General features: G+C 40.3%; 2 protein-coding genes across 3 annotated transcripts in view; one reads left to right on the top strand and one right to left on the bottom strand.

Annotated features, from left to right (window-relative positions):
- Positions 1-1,680, bottom strand: part of Cfi (complement factor I) — a 61,182-nt gene extending 59,502 nt beyond the window's left edge. For both annotated transcript variants that reach the window (XM_013505440.1, XM_013505441.1), the window contains exon 1: positions 1,481-1,680. In XM_013505440.1, coding sequence (XP_013360894.1) covers positions 1,481-1,537 — 57 coding nt within the window. In that variant the 5' untranslated portion in view covers positions 1,538-1,680. The remainder of the gene's footprint in view (positions 1-1,480) is intronic.
- A 9,186-nt stretch (positions 1,681-10,866) lies between these two features.
- Positions 10,867-17,836, top strand: Gar1 (GAR1 homolog, ribonucleoprotein). The gene is made up of 7 exons (XM_005406186.2): positions 10,867-11,140; positions 11,349-11,570; positions 12,646-12,800; positions 13,246-13,305; positions 15,361-15,511; positions 16,951-17,019; positions 17,523-17,836. Exons 2-7 carry the CDS (start codon positions 11,372-11,374, stop codon positions 17,534-17,536), a joined length of 648 nt encoding a protein of 215 aa, XP_005406243.1. The 5' UTR covers positions 10,867-11,140; positions 11,349-11,371; the 3' UTR covers positions 17,537-17,836.
- Positions 17,837-18,822: the final 986 nt, after the last annotated feature.

The raw sequence follows: 18,822 nt of genomic DNA, 5'->3' as shown, positions 1-18,822 counted from the left end.
ATGTTGTTCAGGTACAAATTCCTTTTGATGAATGTGATCATTATGTATATCTAATGATGTACCAATAAAAAAATTTAAAAAGAAACATAAAATGTTTTTCTCAATTCTTGAGTAGCTTTCTTTAAATGGCTGCTCCTATAAGCTAGCACTGGGACAAAATATTTCTGGAATGCCATCTCAAAACACACTGTCCACAAAAACTGGCATCATCATCAGCTACTTTAAATGTTCTAAACACTTTCAACCTGAATAGACCACCCTGCACCCTTTTGTCCATGTGTCACTTCAGTTTTAGCTTCCTTCGTAGTCTACACAGCCTGCACTCTGATCATAGGGGTTGATTGATCCAGTGGAGCCCAGTACATTTGCCTGTGTTTGTGTTTGGTGCTTTTCCCAGCTGGAAGGGTTGGGAGGCATTACTCCTCTCCAAAGATCAAATCTAATCTAGAATTATGGGTTCAGTGCAAACCCCACTTGATCCATAATCTCTTCCTGACCTCTTGCCTTTAGGTGACTTGTCCTCGCATTAAAGTCCTTCATTTGTACCATTTTTGGCAATGAAAGTATAGAGATGGCTCCATGTGTGAATTTGGGGCTTTATGATGGGGTGAAAGCCATCTATAATCAGGGACTTCAAATCTGATCATTCCTTGCCCTAGTGATGTGTGCCAGAAGGCTCCCAGTGCAGGGCATCAGCAGGGAGCCACAGCTCCCATTCATCCCTGGACTGTGAGGATAAACACTGCACAGTCTGTGCAGTGTTGTGCTGTCAGGGTGGTTTGGATATTGTGTTCTGTGTTGGGCCACAAAATGCCCATCTCTTTCAGCATAGTTTTCAGTGAACTGCATGAAACAGTCAATGCTCCTGCAGACTCATGTGTCCTGAGCAAGTGTAAAGGGGGTGAGGCCACCCTGTGACAGTGAGCTGTGCTAAATGCATTCTTGATTGTGATCTCTTCAATCTATGATGGGTTTATCAGGACAAGACTCTTCCCTAAGTGAGGAGTATCTGCACACTTTTTAACATTTCCTTCTTTTGTGTTTTCAAAGGTAATTCAAATCTTGCTTATGACTTCCCCATTGACATATTTATACCACCTTCCTTCAACTTTACTAAATGGCTAGCAAAGGCCGAGTCAGTCTTACTATTTTCCTAGCACTATACCTCAACTCACAGAAGGAACTTGGTAAATGTTTACTGATTTAATATGATAGTAAATTATAGCCTCGTATAGTAAAATTCTTGTTCCATTCAATGTCTATGCACATATACAAGCATACATAAAGAATTATTTTCTTAAAACTTTTCAATCAGAATATTTACATAAGATAAATATTGTGATTTGCTCTATAATAACATTTTTGGTAATTGAATTATGTAATATTAGATCTAAATCATAGCTGTTAAGATATCTTCTATTTTTAAATAATCTTTAAATTATTTACTTAGTGTAGTTTGCATAAAGATTGAATTACTCACCTCACAGGAACTTAAGGAGAAGCACAGAAATAACAAAACAACGTGAACACGCTTCATGTTGGGGGTGTTACGAGTGTGTGTCTCTGCAGAAGACTGTCTATCCCAGGAAGTCTTTTGAAATTTAATTTTTAACCTCTGAAAAAATATTTAAAAAGAGCAAGCTTCCCACACAGCTTTGTACTTTTGAACTCCTAAAGAATTTGGCTAAAATCCAGAGTTTTACGCAATTTAAACAAAACAGACTTTCCCAGAAAATAGATGAGAGAGGCAACCAATGAGAAGGGTTTCCTCTGGAAGAGGAGGAGCTCCCCATTGTGTTAATGGAACAGTGCCTCAATTCTGTTTTCCAGGGGAGACACAGAGTACACTTGAGGCAAATTCCTTGTTTTTTGGTGAAATGAAATTATATTTTGCTCCTTAAGTTTGAAGACTAGGAGATGGTAAGAATAAAGGTATGTCATATTGAAAATGCTACTAAATATATGGAAAATTCATTACTTTTACTGTAATAATATTTTAAAAATTTAATGCACCATATTTTTATCACACTGTGGAGTATACAGTCATTTTATTGTTAAAAATATCATACTTGTGGACAACTAATATATATATATATATGCATGCTATTGCAAATAATAATATTACTAACTGAATCAGAAATATTGCTTTGAACTACAATTTTTTTCCCAAAATATGTACCTTCAGCTTTGTCCACTGATAAGGTCTGAAAGTCATAAGAATCTAGAGGCAATTGTCTTTTCTACAAAACATTTTAAAAATGAAAAAGCTCCTTGGAGGAAGGGCTGATCTCACATCTGGGGCAGGAAGTATACCCAGCAAAGTAGGAGAGTTAGACAGAGACATTTGTGTCACAAAGCAAGGAAGCTATTAGAGACTGGTCAGTGATACTAAAACAGGACCCAGTTTGAATAGGCTCTCTTAAGCCAAAGGTTGAGAATTTTATGCATTAAAAAGAAAAATTTTTATGCATCAAAATAAAAATATTTTCTGAAGTGAAGAACTTTTCAGTTACTAATTGCAGAAGTCGTGATAAACTGAGCAAATCCCCACTGGCAGCACCTAATGGGCTCAGAGGTATAGGTAATAATCATTGGTAGCTGCTAAAACCATTAGGCAAGAAACTGGCAGGGAACTTTCTAACAGAGGGATCAGGCCTATCAGTCAAAAGAAAGACACACATGATGTCTAGCCTCATAGATGTGCAACGTTTCCTTCTTCATGGAAAAGCCTTAAGAAGGCTTTAGAAAGAATTAGGGGGAAAAATGCATCAGAATATAATCAAGCCTTCAGATCTTACTACCAGTTTACAGGGAATCCAGAGGGTGAGAGAACATGATTTATGTCACTATGAGGCTACAGTCATGGAGAAAATGGGAAATGACACAAGAGTCAGTTTCTTCAAGAAATACACATTGTAAAAAATAGGGAGAGAAGGATTGAGCATGTAGCCTAATGGTAGAGTGCTTGCTTAGCATGTGCAAGGTGCAAAGTCATGGGTTACTCAGCACCCCCCAACACATGCAGCAGAAAGAAAATTGATATAGATTAAAAGAGACTTCAGATACATGTGAATATAATACAATGTAGGTATAGACATTGACCTTGTTTCGATCTGCATTTGGTTGATTGAACCATTAAAGATTTAAAACTTTTATTTTAAAAATTAAAAAACTGACAAAATAACAATGAAGACAAAATCAAAACAACATAGAAACAACAAAAATGATACATGACCTCAAAACAAAGTGATAGAAATTTACAAGGGTTGCTATGTTTGAAAAAAAATTTTTTGAAATAACTTGTGGATAATCTATATTGACTGGATGTTACCTGATGCTAAAACATTATTACTTTCATTAGGTAATAGTATTATGTTTATATTTTAAAATATCCTGTTAGGGATTTATGGATAAAGTGCTCTCAGTGCTTGTTATAAAATACTGTAAATAAGCAAATAATAAAGATGAGATTGATAAAGTAAGATTTGCAAAAAGTTGGTTGAAGCTGGATGATGCACAGAGACAGGTGCACTGATATATTTTCTGAACTTTTGTTAATTTTGAAAATTTCATATAAAAACCAAAAACCAAGTTACATTTACATTGTTTCTAATTTATTCTTTTATTTTTTATTAGCACATGCCTGCGGTACATACTGATTACATTCATCGTGGGGAGTTGGTCCAGGTCCATGACACATCTTAACTCTTGTTATGTCCCCTTTTTCCCTCCTCCCAACCTTGTTGTTTCCAATTTAATGGCATCCTGCTGAAGTTCTAAAATTTTGTTCTAATACAAAAATTTCCAACTCATTTCCTAGCAGGTTCTCCATCATTCACAGTATTGTCTTTTCAAGTATGTTAGTTAGATTTCCTAAGTTTTCAGTAACATAAGCAAATGCACGTCTTCTTAGAACTTGGATCTCGTTAGCCTACACGTTCGTGGCATGCTCAAAAAAATACAGTGACTGCTGCTGGCGAGTGCCATCCAGTGGAAAGGCAGGGATCTTCCATATGAGAAGCTGCATGTTGAACTTTATTTAACAGTGTAACAAATTTCAACTTGTTCAGTGAATTGCCTGGTTGTGAGCTATGGTTGAAAGGAAGTGTGTTTTAAATCATGCATCATAAAGGATGCATTAACATAACATTTTGTAAGTTTCATTGGAATTGCCCCATTGTGCTGCTTCAAATTCCAGATTTTTAAGAAATATCATTACAGGATATGAAATTTTGGCCTTGATTATGACCCTGAGATCAAAGTTCAGAGTTCTCAATGGTAATCAGTGACGCTGACGTGTTTTTGACTTTGATAGAATTGTGCTAGTTGAGTTTGTACCAAGGAATACTATGGTGAATTCTGAACAATATTAGAGCATTTAAGAAACGAAGTGCATAGAAAATGGCCTGTAAAATGGGTAAACTGTTTCACCCTCCATCATGACAACACTGTGTGTCACACAGTGCTTCTGGTTCAGCAATTTCTGTCAAATAAAAACATTTTGGTGTGTCCTTACCCACCTTATTCACTGGGTCTAGCACCATATGACTTCTGATTCTTCCCCATAGTCAAACTCAGCATGAAGGGTCAATGGTTTGAACTGATTTAGGACATCAAGGCATCCTTGAAGTGCAACCAAAGACCCTTAGGAAAGAGGACTTCCAGAACTACTTCAAAAAGTGGCAAGAGCAGTGAGATAAATGTGTTCAAAGTGATTAGGGGTATTTTGAGAGAGATTAATGACAATGTGTTTAAAAAACTAACATTCACTACATTTTTATTAGATCATGTGCATTCTCTTTTTTTTCTATCTCTTTTATAATCTCTTTGGCCATCAGTCATTTGTTGACAAGTAGGATCTTAGGGGATGGGCAGAAATTCAAAGAACAGAGATGAGTTTGGTCTAGTTCAATAAATACTTATTGGGCATCAATTTTATGCCAGACACAGTGGTAGGTACTTATAATACCAAACAAATCAGACATAGTGCCCACCCTTCAGGAGCTTACAGTCTAGTGTGGGTTTCTACAGATACCATTAGGGCAGCTAAGAGGGGTTACTAGGACTTTCAGAAAATATTTTTATTTTACATCTTTTAGTTTTCTTCTTCATAAGATGCCGGTACTTACAGAGATAAACAGTGACCATGAAGCTCTGTTAGCAATTTTGCTAGAGGCTGTTTATTTATATGACAATTTCCTGTGAAACTATGTACACTGATCGCCAGTTACGTGACATGGACAGCAGAGGCTGTGGACAGTTGGTGAGTGCTGAACTGTCATGGGAGGAATGACAGGTGGATGATACCAGCATCTTCCTCTTGAATTACGTGTCCTGGCTTCCCCTGGCCTCCTCTGACCTCCAGCTAAGTGAGTGTACACGAGCTCTCTTGGTGTAACAGGAAATCAAGGGGTATATTTTAATGCTAGGGAAGCAACTCGCACGTGCTGTGACTCACAAGCATCCCTGTTACTTTGATAATATTGTAAACATTGCACAACACGGAGTTTGTGGGTTAAAAATGAATTGCAGTTTGAACATTTCAGTTTTCTTTTGTGGTTTCCATTCAGTTTGCCTTTTTTATACTGAGGAAGGATTTAAAATGTCACACAGATAATTGAAATGAGCTTACAAAATTATTCAGCCCAGGCAAATATGAGACTTGATATGTAGTCAGTTACCTAGGTCACTCTGACCTAATGCAGACTCCTTATTACTATCAATGTAACAAATAACCTCAGTAAAAGCCTTTTTCTTCTTATCCCAGTTCTTGCCTGGAATGCGTAAATGATCAAGCAACAATCAACAACCTGTGCTGTTCTCTTCCTCAACGCGACTGTAACAACCACTTTCCCATAACCTCCTTCTTTGCTCTTTATCGTAAGAGCTCAGACCCCTCAGACACCACTTGGGGGAGCACTGATTCTAGTGGTTAGGTTCATTCCCCTTGGTGGTTATCCTGATAATAACCACAGGTGGTTATTATCACCTGTGTTTTATGAACATGACCAGCAGTTCATTGTGGTGAATTTTGAAGGTGAAGTGGGAGTTGGAAGAGAACTCTATGCCTCAGTAACTGTAATAAAGAATGAATGCTGAGGAAGAATCCCAAATTATGGATGCAGGCTCCAGAAAATTGAAAAAGCACATAACTACAAATCATAGTGAAGGAGGAGGTGCTTTTGAACAGCTTTGGGAACCCAGAATAAATTACTTTTTAAGTTACCTTCAATAAAAAGGTCCAGAGAGCAAGTTATTTAGTAATAGAACTTTTTGACCAGAAAAGGAAAAAAGCCTCACAGCTATTAGAAATTTTATAATTCTAGTATGCAGGGTTATGAAGGGTGAAATGCCAGAATATGACGTAGTAGGAAAAAATAGAAAGGCTTCACTTTACCAGTGAGATACATTGGTGTGACTGATGACACATCACCTGAGAGCTGAATAGCACCAAATCCCCCCACAACTTCTTCTCCAGGTTGATGAGTCATCACACTTGAACAATGGCAGCATTTGTAAGATTTATAAACTATGATGAAATTCAAGAAAATGTTTCTGCAGTAAAATATTTCCCAAACAAGCAAAGGTAAAGATATATTTACTGTTGTCTTCACATTGGGATTAAAAGGTATATCTTGGAGTAACAGGGAAGGTGTCGATCTGTACCAGTGATGGTCCACCAGTGATGATTCCCTGATTGGTTTCATCCCTTGAGAAAAAAAATTCTAATGTGCTTATAACACATTGCTTTCTTCCCAGAGAAGTTCTGGTGTTGGATGCTTTTGGAGCTGATATGAAAGTTCTGGATATTATCAAAATGGCTAACCTTGTCAAATATAGGCCAGTTCACTCAAGAATTTTTTTATATAACCTGTGTAACTATCTTCTACCACATCCATAAATCTTATGGCTTAGTAGAGCACTTGCTTTTGGGAGAAGCAACTGTCATGTCATATAAACATTCAGGTGTCCCATAAAGAGGCCCACAGAATGAGAACCAAGGCCTCCTGCCTGTTGGCCTCAGGAGATCTCAGCGAGCCCAGTCAGTAAAGGATCCACCAGTCTTAGTCAAGACTTTAGATGACTGCACTCCTGGTTGATACCTATTTTTTTTTAGTACCAGAAATTGACCCAAGACTTTCACATCGAGCTCCCTCTTCCTTTAAACTTAGTCAGAGGGTCTTGCTAAGTCACTGAATTGCCAAGGCTGGGCTTGAACTTTCAATCCTCCCACCTCAGCTGCCCAGTATGCTGGGACTGCCATCTTGATGCAGCTTCTTGAGAGACTCTGAACCAGAACTGCCCAGCTAAACACTTTTGAGTTTCTGATATGCAGGAATTATGCCAGATAATGTTTGCTGTTTTCAGTCGCTAAGTGTTGGGATAATCTGCTACACAGGAAAAGAAATTTAACTCAGATTTTGGTTCTTAACAGGATGCTTGAGCAGAAAGATGAATTGTAGAAGCATTTTCCAGAAAACAGGCAGATTTTGCCCAATCCTTTGAAGATGGAGACTGGCTGGAGAAGTTAACCTACTCCCCAGTTTTCATCATATGAACAAGTGGAGGAAATATCTTTAAGGCCCTAAGGAAAATGTCTGGATTCAGAGCAATAAGATTCTCAAGTTTAAATAGAAATCGAGTCTTTGGAAAAAATCATATGGGAAAAAGGAATTTTGCAATGTTTCCATTACTGCTTACACTTGTGAGGAGGTCTTAAAATCTTACTGAAAACCACTCAGGAGAACTGCAGGAAAAAGTTGAATCGTATGTCCCCTCCTTGATGCAATTTATCGGGCTGGGTGAGGGGCCTTTCCTGGAGTCTCCTCAGCCTCAGTGCCTGACTTTAAGAGGAGGAAAAGCTCTGAGAGTTTATTACTGTGAACACCTGATAAAATGCACCAATTTGCCTTCTTGTAAGTCCTGGATTTCTGTGAAGACGTATTCTGCCACTCATCGGAAAAGGATAAACATTTTGCCCTATTTTTCAACTTGTTTGGGAATTAATAGCAGCGGTGGAAGCCACAGCAATTCAGTTGAAAATGAAATGTGTGTGCCAATTTCAAGCTCAATGCAGAGTTGAGTGAATGTACACAAAAGATAAATTATCCTAATTATTCCATATTAAATAAATAAATAATTTTACGCATATGTAGGTCTATAAAAGGAAATAAACATTCATGAAAATCAAACAGCAACGTTTACTAAATGTACAGTTGAAGCCCTTATTTGTATTGGAGTTGACATTCTTTGTGAGTTAATATTATTAGCCTACATAAAGTAGGCAAATAAATTGAACAAAAAAATAAAGAATAAAACAAGAGCTGGGCATGGTGGTGTATTCCTGTAGCCTAAGCTACTTGGAAGGATAGGGCAGGAGGATTTCAAGTTTGAAGTCAACCTGGGCAGCTTAGCAAAACCTTGCCTGAAAACAAAATTTTAAAAAAGAGCTGAGAATGTAGTTGAGTGGTAGAATTCTTACTTTGCATGTGTGAGGCCCTGGGTTCAATCCCCATGACCTCTCCCCACATACAAACAAATTCAGATTCACAGAAAAAATTATTTTCTATTCAAAAGTAGCACAACAATGTAAATGTACTTAATATCCTGACCTATACATTTAAAAACAAAGAAGATGGTAAATTTGATATTACTGGGAACTCTGCCATCGTTAAGAGCGTTGAGATGGGCTTAATGGTGCCTGCCTGTGAGGCAGAGGTGGGATGATCACTTGAGCTCACAAATTCAAGACCTGCTTGGGCAACACAGTGAAATCCTGTCTAAACTATTGACAATGGTATTAGGTCATTATATTGAAAACTTGCTCAACACGCTCGTGTGTGTGTGTGTGTGTGTGTGTGTGTGTGAAATTTTTATGCAGAGGCTCTGGTGACAGGACACTCATTTCAAGAGTGCCTCCTATCAAAAGATTAAAAAGGTTTGGACTAGTGCTTAGCGCTTCTCCAAGCAGAAGGAAGTGCTTTAAAAAATGGAGAAAGAGAAGCAATGCAATGACACTGGACTGATGGGACAGACGGATGGTGTGCAACATGAAGGAAATAAAATTACAGAGAAGGCTTAACAGAAGGAGAGATGTGACTTCAGACGGGATGCTAAGTGAAAGAAGGAGCTATCTGGGTCCTAAGGATGGGGATGGTAGAAAACTATTTCAGTAAATTCAGTACGCTATCAAGTGCAGTACAAAAAGGAGAAAGAAGTTAGGTCTGAAGTAACAAAGATGCTCAGAACACGAGATTTTAAGTTCACTCATTTTTGTACAGTTAAATTCTTGAAGATTATATTGTGTGATTTAGCTTAGGAACAAGATAAGGAAGTGTGGTAGGGACAAGAGGTCTGTAATTGGTTGGTGATGGTCCGAAGTTACTTGGGAAGAAATAGAAATTGCTAATTTGGGATAAAAGAAATTGCACCCAAAGCTGAGGTAGGTATGGTGATAAAAATGATAGGAAAGTGCTCAAAAGTTCGAGTTCAAAGATTAGGAACTAAAGTACAATGCTACCAAGAAGACAAACAGAGAGCTGGAAAGGTTCCAAGAGAGGGGGGCAAAAAAGGACTGAGGATTGTAAGGATCCAAAGTTCAAGTTTGCCTTTGTAACTAGCTGGGTAAGTAACTTCCCTTTCCAAATGTCGGTTAGACATGCTAAAAGTGGTTAGGTAACAGGTGATCTTCAAATTTTTTTTATCAGTACATATTTGCCATACATAAGGATCATACTCATCATAGGGAATTTGTACCTGTAAATAATACGTCCAAATTCTTTTTTTTCCCATTTTCTTCCCCTCCCTTCAACTCTTCTCCCTCTTCTGCAGGTACCAGGTGATCTTGAAGGTCTCATATACAAGTTCCGTGGTTTTATCAGACTGAGTTGGAGATAAGTAGGGCACCAAGTAAAGACCGAAACACTGAACTTAGTACTACTGTAAATGACAATGCAAAATAGACGGCCAATTATGAAAAATTATACCCCTGTATTGTGTACAGAATTTAAGGTAGATTTATCGAGTTTGAATTAAAATGTATTTATCAAATTTGTTTCATATAGAGATGTTAGGAGATCCTTCAGGAACCTTACACTTTAGACAACATATGGGAATTTCTATTTTCCTATAAAGTTTACAGAAGTCTTTCGAAATCCCATTTACAATGGCTATCTTCTCTCAAAGAGGCGGTACTTTGGATATATCTCAAGGTAGGTTCTCAGAGCATTCGGGTATGAAAGAGGTTAACGGAACTTAATAAATGAAGGTCACTACCCTTACTAGAAGTTGTGGCTGTGGGACAAGTTGATGTCAGATATCCAAGGATCAAGCAGGGGAAGGAGCGCCCAGTAGACTGATCCACTGGTTGAACACAGTGCTTGAAAGAATAAACTATCTGGCACAAAAGATTAAAATGCGGCTTGGCTTTCTATCAGATAACACCATTTCTTTCAATACACACATAAATGCATTGTTCTTTTTCCCCTTAACTAACATGACTACAGGACAAACAGGTACATTTTAGACCACAAGAGCGTGTTGTTCAAAAGATAGGCAAAAAACTGGAAAGAGCGCAGAAACTCCCTTGGCGAGCTGCGAGACCCTGTTGGCAGAGCGCGGCTGGAGAGGCCTCACAGATGTGGCCACAGTCTTTGCTGGCGACGAACTCCTGAGCGAGGCTGAGGACCATTTCGCAGCCTGGAAGCGAGAAGGCCCCGTCAGTGGTCATCTAGAACAAGAGTCACCCCGGACCAATGAACAGCATGCCCAATTCTTGGAAGAGGAATCGCGTCCCTGACGCCTGTTATCTCCAGGGGCAACACTACGGCAATACTTCCGTAAACGTCATATGTAAGGGACGCTAAACGTCACTTCCTGTACTCCTTGGCGAAGTCGATCTTACAGTTGTAAACTGGTGAAGTTAGTATTGCGTCTTTTCCGGAACTTAAGGCTACTCAGGAAGGCGCCCCTGTCGCTGCATCCGCCAGTGACTAGTTCTTCTGGCAAACCAGTTATTCGAGTTTGTAGTCTTTTTGCAAAGCCTGTGTCCCCGTACGGTGGCCGACGAGGTCAGTGTGTGGCGGAAGTGTCCCGCGAGTGGGTGTGAGCGCCAGGCCGGGCCGAGGTGCACGTGGCTCTGGTGAGTGACCGCGGAAGCCGGAGGATCTGAGGATGCTGGGCGCGGGGCTCCGCTGCGGGAAGGAGGGGATGCTACGCAAAGGCCGGGCTGCCTGCCGGGGCGGCGAGGCCAGGTGGCGGGGCCCTGGGGAGGTCGCGCTTCTTCCCTGGGCTGCGGTCCCGCGGGTGGGCGAGGTGGCAAGCGCGCTGTTATCACCGACCTCTCGTAGAGTGTGCGGAGCAAAGCCCGGAGATGTCGTTCCGAGGCGGAGGTCGTGGAGGCTTTCATCGGGGCGGCGGTTTCAACCGTGGCGGCGGCGGCGGCAGCAACCATTTCCGCGGTGGCGGCGGCGGCAGTTTCCGAGGCGGCGGCAGAGGAGGGTTTGGGCGAGGGGGTGGCCGCGGAGGCTTCAACAAGGGCCAGGACCAAGGACCTCCGGAGCAAGTAGTGGGTACGTCGTCTGCAGAGCTCTGCCTGCGCCGAGAGCCGGGTTGGGCTGTGTTCTCGGCGGTTAGGTGCTGGAGGAGCTCGCAGGCTGTCTGGAGCGTGCTCCCCGCCGACCTGCGGTCGTACTGTAGCATAGGAGGAGATCGAGAAAGCTGGAGGATACTGAAAACGCATAATGGAGGTGGCACTTGAGATTGAGCGGGAAGGGTGAGAGTGGCTAGGCAACTTTGGGTGCTTATTCCCATTTTAACAGGTGAGAAAACATTCAGCGTGGAGGTTTTCTGTCAGGGTCGTAAGTGAAGACGAAGAGTGGAGGGGTCGGTATGCAGGAGGGCCGAAAGGGGGCAGTAGCTCAAGTCAAAGGCCCCAGCCAGTGAGCAGTGTGCTAGGCTTTTACACCTGAGACAGCAAAGTTTAGATAGGAGGGAAATGTAAAAGGAAACGAGAATCTGCCTAATATTGGGAATAAAGAGTTCTAGGTTTTGAACTTAAGTGATAGAGATGGAGAGTTAGTTTTGCAGGCATGCATTGAGTGTTTTAGTTTGGGGTGGTAGAAATAAAAGTACTTAGTTTGGGGATTTTGGACTTCCCTGAAAGAGATTAAAGGATCATTTGTAAAGAGAGTAGGGACTGGTTCTAAGAAAGGAGGAGGAAAAGACCAGTACAAAGGTGATTCACGTTAGTGGTTGGAGAAAAGAAAGAATTAAATGTGTATAAGGAAATTGTAATTATCATAATAAAATAACTGTCACAGGTTGGATGGCCTTAGCGTAGCACGTGTTATTCCACTTAATCACGTGTTAGGTAGATATTACTTACATGTTATTATATTCGTAAATGTAGATACAGCTCACGTATTATTAAGAACACTAAAGCAGAGAGAGTGAGTACCTTTCCTTAGGTTGAGTAGCTGTTCACCTGATGGCTCAGGAAGTCCACACTACTGGTATCTATAGTTTTCTATTGCGGAGAACAGATACAGTAGAAGCCCAAGGAGGCTAAGAAAAAAGCTTCCAGGGAGGTTGGTTAATATCACCGGAAGTAATTGCGTGTTTTAATATTTTCTTGTCCTGTTTCAGTATTAGGAGAGTTCCTGCATCCCTGTGAAGATGACATAGTTTGTAAATGTACCACAGATGAAAATAAGGTGCCTTATTTCAATGCTCCTGTTTACTTAGAAAACAAAGAACAAATAGGAAAAGTGGATGAAATATTTGGACAACTTAGAGATTTTGTATCCTTTATAATTGTTTCCCCCCCACACACGTGGCAATTAAGTATGAATTAAAGTTTTTGCCTTACTAAATAAGACAGTGTTGCTACAGATTGAATCATAAGGAGAATCAAGAGAGGAGAATGTATTCACCCAGACTACTGAAATGATAAGCCTTTCTTTTGGGAAAGATCTAGAAATCATGGCTATTTGCATAAGTGCCATAGGATTGAGTTGGTTGCTTCAGATAGGATGGTGCCACCAGAATAGTATGGAAGAGTTGGAAAAGTTGGATTTTTTGTTTTGTTCTGTTTTTTGAAGAACATATTTCTTCCTGGATACAGGTGTTACCTTTCCTATATATTCCTATTCTAACCTTGTTGTTTCAGAACTTACATATGAATTCAGGAGGTTTAATTTCTTTTAATTTCTTAATTTTTTATTTGTTCCTTATCAAAATCAATAGTATTTTTCAGTTAAATTGTCAGAAAACCTGAAGGCATCCTCCTTTAAAAAACTACAGAAGGTGAGTAAAGCTTGCGATACTTAGGGTCTTGGATGTTACAAGGCAATGGCATACATTAGGGCAGTCCTGTTTGGGGTACCTGAGCCCCCAGTATTTCGTTAGTGAAACCTCCCTGCCTCCCAATACTGGGCAGGACCCCACTGTCTTCACACGGAGCTACATCCCCAGCTCTTCTTGTGTTTTTGAGAGACAGGGTCCTGCTAAGTTTACCAGGATGGCCTCAAACTTGTGATCTTTCTGCCTCAGCTTCCTACATGGCTGGGATTATAATTGTGCACCCCTGTGTCTGGCACTAGTGAAGTTCTTAAATTGAGATTTTTGTATTATAAACATTGAACTTATTTAAAACTTTTACTGAAAAGCTTGCATTAGCAAATACTCTAAAGTATTAGGTATTACGTTATAAAACATTCTTTGAGAGAAGGTAGGTACTAGAAGATTTCACAGGTATTTCAACAATATGATACATGCTATAAAGGGAAAACATAGGTTGCTATGAGAATCTTGATAGTGGCCCAAGTTTAACCCTTCGGCTTCCTGAGGAAGTGTTCTTGAAGACCTGAGAGCTGACCAGGAATGATTCTGGTGGAGGGTTTTAAGATGTCTTGTCAGGTCCCATCCCTTGAATTTGACCCTGTTGTTCCTAAGCAGGGCCTAGGATTCAATTTTAAAGAGGAAAAACTTCATAATTTTGAAGCTCTTGGGAATAGTGGGGCTAGTCAAAGAGAGGAGGAGGTGCGTTCCAAATAGAGGTAACAGCCTGTGCAGTGTGTTGGAGACAGCCAACGCCTAGGGATCCCAAAAAGGAGGAGGTAGACCTTGGCGCAGAACCTTTAGGCCGTGGGGGAAAGGCAGGAAGGAGCTTGGTTACTCAGTGCTGTTGAGCACAAGAAAGTGCCGAGGCTTTAATTTTAAGTAATAGGATAATGTGGTTAACTTCATACTTTAAAAGGGCACTGTGGGGAAAGAGAGGCGCACACTGGGAAGGGGCAGCACAGTGTGGAGGAGCCGTGAGAGTTGTTTGAATTGTCTGAGAAGTGTATTTGGGGATAGGGTAGAGACCTTGAAGTGAAGTGTGAGTGGCTTTATGGTAGAACCACTAGGACTTGGTGACGGATGAACTACTGAAGTTGAACTCTGAGATAACGTGTGTCTGATGTCTGACTCCAACACCTTTGGGAGTGGCAGGCCCGTTTTGTGAGATGCCCAGCACTGGGGAGGATGCAGTGTGTTGAAGGTACTTGGGGCTCAGACGAAGGCTATGTGCTGGAGGTAACAATGGGGAGCTGTTGGTATAGAGAGAGAATATGCAGCAGTCCAGGAGAAAGAAAGGAAAGAGTGCCTGTGGGGGGCCTTAGGGCTCCTCTGCCTCACTGTTGCATCCCGTGTCTAACCTTTAGGTAGCTCCCTGCGGGCTCAGTGTTTCTGAGATGACAGCCTGCAAGGGGAAGAAAGGGACTCTGAGGTGTCCTGCAGAAAACAAGACAGAGCCCATGTTTGTGTTGTGTAGAACTGAGAAACAATGTATCCTTACATTTCATTATTTGCGTAATGTCCTCTTTTTTTTTTTTTTTTTTTTTTGGTTTTTCTCCGGTACCGGGAATCGAACTCACGACCTTGCGCTTGCCAGGCAGGCGCTTTTGCCGCTGAGCTAAATCCCCAGCCCTCTGCGTAATGTCCTCTTAACCCTCAGTGTTAAGAGTTTAGTTTCTCTGTCATGTGTTACTTAATATGTTCAGGAAATTAATCTGAGCTTTATTACAATTTTGAAATACCTAGTGTGCCAGTATTTTCTTTTGAATTCTAATGCTACCTTTTTGGTAGTTGTATTTTTCTCATGGCTGTTGAGTGAAACTGTAACATTTTTGGGAGGTGTCTGTGAAGAAGGTAAATACTTTGTCTACATTTTTAAAGATAAAACAACCAAGGTCTAAAAAGAAGTTTGCCCAGAGGGGTACAGTGCTAAGTGGCAGGCGTGGGATTGGAACCCAAGGAGTCTTGATGACGCTGTGCTGTCCCCTCGCCATCACACTAATTGCTTCTCTTGAACTCCAGTTTTACATAGACCCTTACAAGCTGCTACCACTGCAGAGGTTTTTACCTCGGCCGCCAGGTGAGAAAGGACCTCCAAGAGGTGGTGGCAGGGGAGGCCGAGGCGGAGGCCGAGGTGGAGGCCGAGGCGGAGGAGGCCGAGGTGGCGGCAGAGGTGAGTTACAGGGGAGACTTCGATTCCAGAGCCAGGGCTGACTCGTGGAGTACAGTTTACTTTTGTGTATAGAAAAGCTTCCTTTGTATTTATTTTTTTAGTAAAGCTGCTTTCAATATTGGTGCACTGCCCATAGTGATCGTGCATTATTTCACCAATTTAAAAAGAAAAAAGTCTAACAAAGTGTATTTTTGAGGGATTTTAGTGCTTGAGTTATGTTGGGAAGTTTTTAAAAGTACAGCCATTCATCACATAATACAGATCTTTGTGGGCAACGCCCGATCGGATGATTGCGTTATGTGATTATCCTAGAATGTACTTACCCAAAGTAGAAAGAGTACACTAAAATAACAATAAAAATTAAGTGCAGAAGCCAGTACCTAGTTGATCATAACTATTCTCGAGTCCTTGTGTGTGTATTCTGCTGTTACGTGGAAAGCACCACGGCAGGTGTGTTCACACCGGCATGGGTGCAGATGTGGGAATGATGTGTTGCTCTGCAGTGGAGAGAGGACGGTTCCAGCTCTCTTACAATTCTGTGAGGTCACTGTCTTATACTAGGGGCTTTGCTGACTGATACGTGCATTACATGACTGTTTTAAGATTATTCTAACTGAATTTTAGTTTCTTAGTTAACTGTCACTGAGAATGGATTATATTCTAAGAGCTGGCCTTATATTCTCTTACTACCTTTTTTTTTTTAATACCAGCAAAATTTTCAAGTTAGGTGGAATCCTTATTTTAGGTATAAGGAATTGCAGTCTCACAGAATTTACTTTGCCATATTCAAACAATTCTGGGTGGGCCCAGAATGAAAACCCATGTACTCTGATGTGCTGGGAACTGTTACCAATACGAGTGCTTCTCAGCTTATGGGATCACATCCCAGTAAACCCAACTTAAATGGGAAATACTATAAGTCAGAAATTGTTTAGCGCCCCTGAGCTGCCCAGCATCCCAGCTTAGCACCACAGGCACTGCAGAGGATCTCTTAAGATGCTGAGGCCCAGCAGCACAAAAGTGTCAGCAGTGGTTCCTATGTGGCTCAAGAAGACATAACCAAGAAAACCACTCACTTCTGCCGCCCTTTGTTCTTGGGATACAAAGCCTCAGTCCAATCAAAGCTACCTTTAGTTGAATTAAAAGTGTTTACCTTAAGTGAAAGCCAAAGTAATCAGACATCTGAAAACAGGACTAAGTCAGGCTTGCAAGTAACAGACTTTACCCACTCGTCCAAAGCGAATACTTCTTTAAGGGTGCTGACCTGGGGTTTTACCCTACTGCCCAATTGGAAACTGCTACAGTTTCTGTTTTTTATCTTTTAAAATCTCTGTGAGGCAATATAAGTGAATCTGTGTTCTTTGTGGGAATAGCATTATCCTTGTAGGCTTATCGCAGTGTGGGAGGCTGCGGTTATTTAATAAATATTTCCTTTTTAGGTGGATTTAGAGGTGGAAGAGGAGGCGGAGGTGGAGGCTTCAGAGGAGCAAGAGGAGGTGGATTCCGAGGTTTGAGAAAATGTCTCACTGACTAACTGTTCAGAACCGCGTTGTCTGCCAGTTCTCTTCGTATTTACATTCATCTCGCCTTGCCAGCAAGGATATAGGACACTGTCTTTGCTTTAACCTAATTTATAGTCTTAATTTACAAGACTCTTGCTTTTCTTTTTAGTTTTTTCACTTTCTTTTTTTTTTTTTTTTTTGGTTTTTTCTCCGGTACTGGGAACCGAACTCACGACCTTGCGCTTGCCAGGCAGGCACTTTGCCGCTGAGCTAAATCCCCAGCCCCTAGTTTTTTCACTTTCTTTTAACTTCTTTTTTCTTTTAACTTCTTTTGCTACATTATTAACTTGAAAATAACATTGGTGGATACAAATAATAGTTACATTTGGCAAGGTACATTTACTAAACCTTATGGGAACTAACGCTGCTCTTAAATTGAGACTTGGGTGACAGTACTGTGGCAAATCCCTTCTCTGTTCTCTTTAACCCTTTCATTTTCTCTTGACCAGGGAGAGGACATTAGATGCGCCGTACTTCTCCAGGGACTTCTGCTTTCACCGAATGGTTTGCCTCCATGGTACGTCAGAGTATGCATCTGGAACAAGTCTCCAGGGTGCGGCTGCCAGCATCGGTGGAGCTGAAGTGTCAGTGTCCTGCAGAAACGATCGGGGCAGAGGAGTCACTTTTGCTCTGAAAGAGCATGAACAAGGCTAATACTTTGTACAGTGCCTGGCACTCTGTGGGTGCTTAATACATGGACAAGAGCTATCATTGGAATCATTTTTCAATTTTTTAAAATAAAATGTTTTATTCCTTTAAGGTACATAGAGTGTGTTTATTGAACCAAGACTGTTTTTGAAATTGGGAGGAGCAGCTAACACTTAAACCCAGTGGATTACAGATAGACAAAGTTATTTACATATATTACTACTATATTAGAAAAACAGGCTGCAGGAGAGGTATAAAATTATTTATAAAACAACATCCCTTTCAAAATGTTAACCTTTTATATGTGAGACCATTAATGTCCTTTTATGTTCTAGTACATAGAGTAATACAGTTTCTGTAATTGGAATTAATTGATATAAAATTAATATTAAAATTTTACTAGCTCTGTTCAGTGAAGAACTATATATAATTCAAGAAGTTTCTGAAGAAATGTTAGTTTTTCTCATTCACCATAAGTGGGCTATTGAAAATTTAACTGAACTGTCAATTTATTTTTTTAATAAAGATTTAAGATGTTATTCACCCTAAGCAAATATTGGTGGCCTTGTCCATGTTCAGATTCCTAGGTAGGGCTGTCACAAATGAAATTGGGTTTGGTTACCATTGCTATTGTAGTGTTAGAAATAACCGTGATAGTAAGAATGTGATACGGGGCCATTTACCAAGTGTCAGTGATTTTTTTTTTCTTTACTCTTGTTATTTCTTAGAATTTATTGTTAAATTTCTTGGCGTGAGTGATTAACTTCAGTGTTCATTTGAGTATATTCTTGTATATAGCACTGTTTTTCTTAGCCTTTTTTTTGTTTTAAAGAGAAAAGAACAAAAACTATAAAAATGATACAGAATTTCAAAACAAGATGAGAGGAAATCAATGATTGTTATCTTCAAGGTAGTTTCTCAGATTTTCTTAGCCTTTTTGATTAATGGAATTGCAATAAGATTAACAACTGTATATACCATAAATCTATATGACAAATACGTTGAAAATTACTTTTTTGTGGGAAGAGGTGGTTGTGCTTTTATAGCTTAAGAAAGATGCTTTTTTTGATTTAGAATCCTTGGGATGAAATTTTGAGTATT

Source organism: Chinchilla lanigera, unplaced genomic scaffold (genome assembly GCF_000276665.1).
Source record: "Chinchilla lanigera isolate Chin_1 unplaced genomic scaffold, ChiLan1.0 scaffold00095, whole genome shotgun sequence".
Taxonomy (NCBI): Eukaryota; Metazoa; Chordata; class Mammalia; order Rodentia; family Chinchillidae; genus Chinchilla; species Chinchilla lanigera.
This window is presented reverse-complemented; position numbering and strand designations above follow the sequence as displayed.